General features: G+C 40.2%; 1 protein-coding gene across 1 annotated transcript in view; it reads right to left on the reverse strand.

The window, feature by feature from the left end:
* The window catches only part of ORC2 (origin recognition complex, subunit 2), a 15,515-nt gene that overhangs the window by 1,783 nt on the left and 5,257 nt on the right, over nt 1-8,475 (reverse strand). The window contains exons 7-13 of the mRNA XM_010283610.1: nt 7,562-7,743; nt 6,836-6,934; nt 5,049-5,158; nt 3,376-3,508; nt 2,868-2,964; nt 1,080-1,226; nt 284-455 (exon numbers count right to left, since the gene is read on the reverse strand). Of these exons, the coding sequence (XP_010281912.1) occupies nt 284-455; nt 1,080-1,226; nt 2,868-2,964; nt 3,376-3,508; nt 5,049-5,158; nt 6,836-6,934; nt 7,562-7,743 (940 nt within the window). The remainder of the gene's footprint in view (nt 1-283; nt 456-1,079; nt 1,227-2,867; nt 2,965-3,375; nt 3,509-5,048; nt 5,159-6,835; nt 6,935-7,561; nt 7,744-8,475) is intronic.

Raw genomic sequence — 8,475 nt, forward strand, 5'->3', positions numbered from 1 at the left:
CAAAACAAACCCAAACTCCCAAAAAACCCCACCACTAGAAAATACTAACTGATTTTTCCCTTATGACCAGGACTTTCTGCATGAATCTCATCACTGGACAAGGCTTGCTATCCAAATGCTGTTCATTTAAAGTAACCAATCACTTGGAACCCAGGTCCTACCATCTTCATCTTGAACATTATTGTCAGAAAACAGGGATTGCCTCCTGCTAGGTGTAGACCAGAGTAACCTAGTAAGGATTGGATCCTCAGCAAGCACTACTAATGAAGTATAACAGTGTTACCTGGCATTGAGAGTGAGACTGCGCAGGACGTGTGTTAGGGAGCTCAAAGCCAAAGATCCGGATTGCTGTACTAAAAGCGAGTTCTCATAAGACGTTTCTTCCACATAAGGACTAAATGTGGTTGTTTCATACCAAAGCCAGTTGTAGAGGCTTAGCTTTGCCTGATCCCACACTAGCCAGAGAGAAAAGAAGGAGCAGACAGAATTGGGACATTTAGCTTTTCTAAATGTAAAATCTAAAATTCTAGATTTTAGTTAAATAAGCAATATTAAAATGTACTTAGTTCTACTACATGATCTGAGGAAACAATGTATGCCTGTGAAATTCACAGTACATACACTCAGATACTTGCAGTTCAAGCAAGACAAATTCTCTGCAATAAAACATTTGGACACATTCCTTTTTCATACCAGCTTCATGGATATACTGTAAATCCTTCCAGAGTCAGCAGCGTGCAAAGAATTTCTGGCTGATACACAAAATTGTTTAGATGCAGTGCAGACATAACATCCAATCCCCATTTCAGTAAGTCCCTAAATCAAAGGGTGCCAGAAGCTTGGAGTCTCTTTGTATATTATGATCAGTGACTGGTAGTTGTCAGTATCTTTATATAGCTTTGGTTCAACACAGCCACAGTCCCCACTGGGGCTTCTAGCTGCTACTGCCATACGTATATCACCAGGTCTATTTTGCACTGTATCAACCGTAATACATGAGCTTATGAAACATGCTCAGCAGCCACAAAGTAGAATGCAGATTCTTCTCTCTTTGCTACATCAGGCCCAAGGGGACTCACTGAGAGGAGCATTGATGTGGTCGATAGAGGCAATGAGGTAAATGCTAGGCAGAGAGGATAACTGTGCAAGGATCTGCTGACTTCTTTCTCCTCTCAACATCTGGCTGTCCAGGTTATGAATGAGGACATAGAGCTCTAAAGATGAATCTGCAAGGTCAGAAAAAACAGCAGAGAACCAATCAAAGAAACTGCATACAAAGTGGTTTCCCATTCCCAGTGCAGCCTAGGACAAGTCTATTCCATCAGGCTCCATTTTCATCACTCCAGTATCAAATCTCTTTCCTTGTACAGCTTACTTTGATCTCTATCCCACACTTGGTGTTTCTGAGCACCTAAAAGGCTTTTTTCTCAATTCAGTGCATCACAGTTCTCATCACAGCTACTGTTCTTTTTGCAGCTTTTCTCTTATCCACTTTCCACTTGCTCATGGCTTTACCAGGAATTTCCCTTTTAGTTATGACTTTTAGTCCTGCAATTCAAGGTCATTCAAATGTATTTTAGGATGGAAGTCTAAGCACAGTTTGTTCAGCTGCTTTTGAGTTAGATGACTAGGATCCTTAAGCTCCTCCTTGCACAAGGAAAATGAATTTTCTATTCAGCGTTGGATCCAAAGCATACTAGCTTAATTGAAAATATTTCCCACTGAGTCCTCAAAGGAAGTTACAAAGATTTAGATAATGCAAATGGTAGATGTTAAAATTTCTAGCTAGCTTGTTGCTGCTGTACTTATCCCTTGAAACAGCTACTTCCTGAGTCCAGAAACAATTCTGGAACAGTAGCCAGTTTTTGTGCAAATGAATACATACTTGGCTGCCAATGGAAACCAAAGGTTCCTCAGACTCCCAGTCAGATCAGTATAGTGTACTACACAAGATTGATTTATGTAGATTCAGATGGGTACTGCCAATCAGTCTTTTTCACTTAGTCCCACCAGAAATACTCAAAAGGTGATGATGGAAAACAGAATGTAAACACTTAAACACCAATGCCATTCACAATTAAGATTCCATGGCAATTTGTGTATGTATACACAAGCAGTAAAACCAACATTCAAAAATAATTCAGCAAGCATTCAGTGTGGCAATACCTGTTTAATTTTGCTTTTGAAAACAATTCTAACCCACTTGTTTGACACTGCTGTCCTCCAGTTCATCTTAATGTCAGTATTTGCATATATTGAATTTAAATGACCATTCCACTAAACCATGTACATTTAAGCCTTAATCCAGCCTACAATGAAATTATGGAAAGACCCTCAGGCCATGATTTTACAGAGGAGCTCAAAGGACTTGATATCTATCAGCAACTACCATTTCAAACTGTTTATGAGCACTTTGTTCTGTTGATTTCAGTGAGGTTTATATCAGGTCCTCAAGCAGCCACTAAAAACCATCTTCGCTCATGTAGCTGGAGTTTACCTATCGTGTCTTCCACCAGGAAACACATGGCTACAGAAACACTATGTAAATAAAGCACAAAAGCACTGTGCTAAATGCAAAGGAGACCAGCATTTCAGTTTACCTCTATCTTGTTAGAACACTTGTGCCTTCCTCCTACCCTTTCTAGAGAACTTACTGACTGAGGTAACAGCTTGGGATCATGTACACATATATTCCTGGTGCATATGTTTTCATATAAGTGGCATAAATTACAAACAAGAAAGTATACTACCTACAATAAACTAAGAAACTGTAACTGCACATATGAAAACTAAGGTAAGAAAATGTCCAGGCTCTTCTAACAGTAAGTCAACTCTTCTGTTTTTATACATAAAGTTAGTCATTTTACCTTCTTTAAACCTTTTAATGATGAATTCAAGTTGATCAAGGGGGCTGCGGAAGGTCCCTATATGGTCCAGTACCTCCTCTGTGATGGAGCTGAGAATCTGAAAAAGTAAACAGCAGTCCCTTCTGAAGGGCTCCAGCACTGAAGGACCTAGTGCAGAAAATCTGAAACTGAGCCCTTGACTGTCATGAGGGAGTAATCTGATTTTTACCATCAAATCCCCAAAACAGTTAACATACACCAAAAAATTCTACCCCTTTTCAAAACAGTGACATAAAATAAGGCTTTAGACTGATGAATATCTAGTAATGATGGGCATTACTGCAATTCCTTGGAAAACACATGGGCTAATTTCTTTAAACTCTTAACAGGGAGATGGGAACTGCTTTTCATTCAAGAGTCTGCTGCTATAGGATGCAGCAGGTTTCCTTAACATTTTACATTGAAAGACTTTACAGGTCTCTGTAGCACAAGATGATTAGATAAACCCATAAGCTTTTTCCACACTTACAGATCTCACTGTGATGCTGGGGAAGTATCCGTTAACCACAAGGTGAACAGAATCCTGGAGCACAGAGGTACGAAACTTCTCTAACAAATCACGCTTTGAGCCCAGTCCATAAAGCACAATATTGAAACCCAAGCTGCAGAAAAGCAAGCGAATACACTGAATCAAAAAAGTACAAGTCCCCTTTTAGGTTCATACATTCATTGAGAAAAATTAACCATTGCAATCTTGCCTCTAAAAATTTCATTTTTCATCAGCTCCAGGTTTACCTTCAGCTCACAGCTGACAAATAAGGTTAGCTGCAATGAATCTGAAATGTGGCATGTGCATCCTAGTAGAAGAAGCATTTTAGCATCTTGGAGGCCCAAATATAGCAAAACATCTATGGAAGAAAATGGCATTGTCCAAGAATACGAGACTAGATCTCAGATATTGAAGAGCAATCATCATTCACATTCACCCTGTCACCAGTAATTATATTAAATGTTTACCATGGGTCACAGCAATTATAAGAACAAAGCAAGCCTTCATAGTGGTTTTCTACTCTGATCTGCAGGCACAACTGCAAAGCAAAATTAAACTATTCTTGTATTTCTTGTTTATCCTAATTGTTCCACAGAGGAAGAGGCAAGAATGCATAAAGAGAACATGGCAGGGAATCACAAAGCTTTGTTTATTTTTGAGAAGCAGAAAAAACATCATCTTGACCAGAAAGCAGAGCATTGGGTCACTCAAATAGCATTGGGCACAGGTAAGGTGTTCAACAACTGCCATTGACTTCAGTATCATCTACAGATTTGTTCCTTCTACCTTGCCACATACATCTCTAACCATCTGCCCAGATCACTGACTCAAAGAGAACTCTTCCCCTTGCAACTCTCCACCTTTCAAAGCTAATGTCTTTTTCATATGCTCTGTCACTCCCCACGCACCACAAATTTCTTTATACTCCACTCCCTTGGAAAGGGAAGCAAAGCTTCCAAGGGGCTTTCTCCTCACCAACATCCGCTCCTGCCTCAGCACATTAACTTCAGAGCTCGTGGCCTGCCTTCTCTAAGGCACTTCAGAACCTCACAGCTCTCTATAGTTCCCCATTTGTATTCCTGGATGTTCATTCTTTTCTCCTTCCCATGAAGATACACACAAACCAAGATAAAATTTATACTGCTAACATTTCCAACAGCATTAAGGTTTCTTTGTGCATAGATCATTAGGTACCATAGGCATTCAAAGTTAACTGCTACACCACTGGGGATAGCCACATACTGAAGAAATTTGTGGTGGGCTACTTACTACCAGCTACACTGCTGTAAGAAAAACTGATTGCCCACAAAGGATACTTTTCTCATCATTTTTGTTCCCTGTTTTCTCATTATTCATCTTCCTTGTTTGTGAATGCCCTCTAGCTTGGTTTACAGAGGCACAGACAAACTAGCCAGGCAGAATGCAACCTCATTTCACTTCAGCCATTCAGTTCAAGGAGTTAGCCAGATATGATTTAGTCTACAGGAAACATTGTACGAAATTAATGTCACCTAATTTTAAATTTAAGCAATCAATCAAAGAAAAAAAAAATTGGTCCTTAACTCATCCACAGGATGTTGTTGATATGAGGGTAAGTTTACTGGCAGTGCCTGTTTACTAGGCTTCTTCAGTGATTCTCATTGGATACTTACTGTAATTGCAGCATCCACTTGGAAAACAGGGATTCATGTTGCTGGTTTAGCTCTTTAATTTCAGCAGCATAGGCAAGGGGAGCTTTTTTCAAAAGGTCATGCAGTGTTTGCTGTGTTGAGAAAGAGGTAAGACGACAGTCCTTCAAAACTGAGCAAAATCAAAACATATATCTGGAGTCCTTACAAATACCCCTCTAGTATGCTTTCTAGCTAGGGAGCAGAATAGTTTTCACTGATGGTGCACTCAATTGTATGTTTTTTTCATTGAAGACCCCTCTAAGAACAGTTTTTCTACTGGAGAAACAAAGCAGAGATTAGTTAACCTTATTATGGGAAATGGCAGCCAGATTAGGCCTACAACCAATATCACGCTGTATTATCTCTTCCTGCCGAGTATGGGAAAACCACGACCAAAATAATGGACACGCTTAGAGCTTACACAAGACCAAGCATTGTACCGAGAAGATACCAACATCACAACCCTGCTCATAGGAGCAAGGGCTCCAGTCAGCATGCTTAGCATCGCAGTATTTCTTAGTTCTGGTGTTTGTCACTAACAAGTGCAAGAGAATGCTCACAAACATCATTTTAAAAAAGAAATACAGTAGAAAGGAAATCTTTTGCAGCTGACAGCTAAATGTGGAAAAAGTGTTATTTCAAAAGCATCAAGAATCAAAGGATTAATTCAGCTTTAAATATATGCTGGGATGTTGATGTTTAAACAAGCACAGTAGCATGACAAATGGCATCAAATCTACACTGGCCTCCCTCTCTTTTCAATTTTCACAGCCTTGCTTTCCACTGCCTTGCAGTAGAAGACAGTTTACTCTGGAAAGAACACAAAGACAGCTGCAATGTATTAGACAAACATGAAGCATTGAGAGACAGAACTGCTAAGCCTTCAATTTCTTTGGTGCCAGCAGCAGATTTAATAGCGAAAGCCTTGACTTCCTTCCAGAGCTGTCATGAAAGAACTTGTTCAAGAATCCAGATGTTTCTTTGGGTAGCAATTCCAGACAACAGCAGGCATCAGGCAATCTGTATATATGCCATCTTTTAAAACACAGATGGGTGCAAAAAGCAGTCATAGACACAAGAGCTCCAAGTATTTTACATGCTTTCCTGGTACCTGTCCTTGTGTACCTGTCTCTGTAGGGTGCAACTGCTTGCTTTGCACTGTCTTATAGAAGTGGCATACGGAAAAAATACAGTAATTCAGTCACCATAGTTAGACTATTCCTGTCTCCCAGGAACTGGAAGGGGACAAAGTGCATTTCACAAATTAGGCAACAACATTTAGAGCTGTCCCAATCCTGCATGTGGCTTGACCCAGTAATGATCAGATGAAAAGGGCTCTCTCCATTTCCTCCACACATAAACAGTCAAGACAGCTTGTAATTCCTCTAAGCATTTCATTGACAAAAATGCTGGTTTTGTGGTAGTTTTTAAGGCAGGTCTCTGTAACTCTGCTTCTCTCTCTCCTCCTCCCCCAAAAGCAATCTTTCACCTGTTCTGGCAACTGCAGCTTTCAACTACCTGCTCACCTCACAGTGCCTTCTCCCTGCATTTTCCCTACTGTCTCAGGTTCAAACAACTGGGCACTGTCCCTGCTCCAAGCAGCAGTAAGAGACATACTGCTTAATATGTTACCTAAATCAGCGTTACCACGAAGAATGTCATCAGCAGATATGATATGAAAATTGCAATATCAGGAAATTTTAATGGGTGAAATCTTCATCAAAAAAACCAACAGCTCCAAGAGTTGTGTGATTCATTACGAAGTGTACCTGATTCAATCTTCTTTTCTGCAACTTCTGCAGCGTTCGGTCCGAAGTGAGCACTTTGGAACTACTGTGAGCTTCAAAGTATTCCTCCACCAGGTTGCTCTAAAAAGGGACAGCAAGATCAGCCACGCTCCTCCTGCTATCAAGTTACCCCTCTCCCTTTGCATGCACAAACATGTCTGAAGATGGCCAATATGAGATAGAATGAGAATGAATAGAAAGCCAGAAGATATTTGCAAAAATGTCTTCTACAGTATAATTCTTCCAAAGCTAACCTAGTCAGATGGTTCTTTCCTGAAGACAGAAACAGAAAAGAGGTTCTGAGAGAGCAGAACATAGCAAAAATTCTAAGGGGCTGTGGGGATCCCTGGTGCTGCAAGGAAATCGGACAATGAAGCTAAACACCAAGCCAGAAAGTAAGCTTTTTTTTGGTGCTATAGCAGTCAATTTTTTCATCCTTTCTCAGTACAACATCTCCTGCTTAAAGGATGTCTTTAGAACTTCTCCTTCTGGAGCTGCTGAGGATACAGACTGGATTAGCCCACAGGCTCACATAATGCCTGTCCAACAGGGATTGCTCAGAAGTACAGCAAAAGCCAGCCCAGCTGGTTTGACTTGAAATGAGTCTAGCTGTTCTTTCCTGTAGTTAGGTATGGTCACTGACAGCTTATTGTCACTAAACATCCCTTCACGCTTACTAGCTCAGGGGTACATTTTCTACACACTCACCATCTTGTCCTTAATTTTTTTGGTTAGAGTGTTTCTGGGAGGAGGTGTAGATGCAGCCTTAGTTTTTGCTGGGGTCTTTTGACCTGATAGAACAGTGCTGACTTCTTTCTGGTCTTCCTCATCCTCCTCCCCTGAGCAGGAAGCCGAATATTCACTCTCACTTTCTAAATAAGGATCGGGAGCTAGAGGATAAATTTAAAGTTAAAAGCTAGCAACAACTTCTTACACAGAACACATTCTGCACCATCTTGCTCTCTCACATACATTCCCTAGATGTTTTTCAAGCATAAGATTCCTAAATATATTTCACAGAAAAGTAAAATCAATGCTTAAGAGGACTGCAAACACACATAGCCATTTCTTTCCCAGTTCTAGGCTCACAAATTATCGTTTAATAAAGCTTTCTTGTAGATACCAACTAAGAAACATAATCCTACCATAAAAAATGACTAAAAATGGACAGTGGAATTCCTTATTTCTCTTAGCATCTCTACATCAGCTTTCCCAAATGCCAATCATGAAAGCTGATTATCTTCTGGGTCACACTCTGCAAAAAAGATTTTGTGAAAGACCTCTGTTAGCAATGTTGATTGAAGAGCACAGACAGAATCTGGCTCAGTCTTGGTCTCTCAACACAAAAGAAGAAATAGAACATGAAATACCACATACTACACTCGCCTCTGCATTCATTCTGAGCACATATAGCCAACCAGTTGTTAGAAATACTTTACCATGAATGTCCCAGCCATCATCAAAAAGTTTTATGCCTTGGTTCAAGCAATTGTGCCAGACTTAAGTGTCAGCAGAGGTTAAATTACTGAGAGTTTTGTCTCTTTTGATCATGTTACTGAAGTTCGGCAACTTGGTGCTTCTAACCCATCCACCCCCTTCCTAAGTAGCAGTCTATTGTAGGG

Source organism: Phaethon lepturus, unplaced genomic scaffold (genome assembly GCF_000687285.1).
Source record: "Phaethon lepturus isolate BGI_N335 unplaced genomic scaffold, ASM68728v1 scaffold16550, whole genome shotgun sequence".
Classification (NCBI taxonomy): Eukaryota; Metazoa; Chordata; class Aves; order Phaethontiformes; family Phaethontidae; genus Phaethon; species Phaethon lepturus.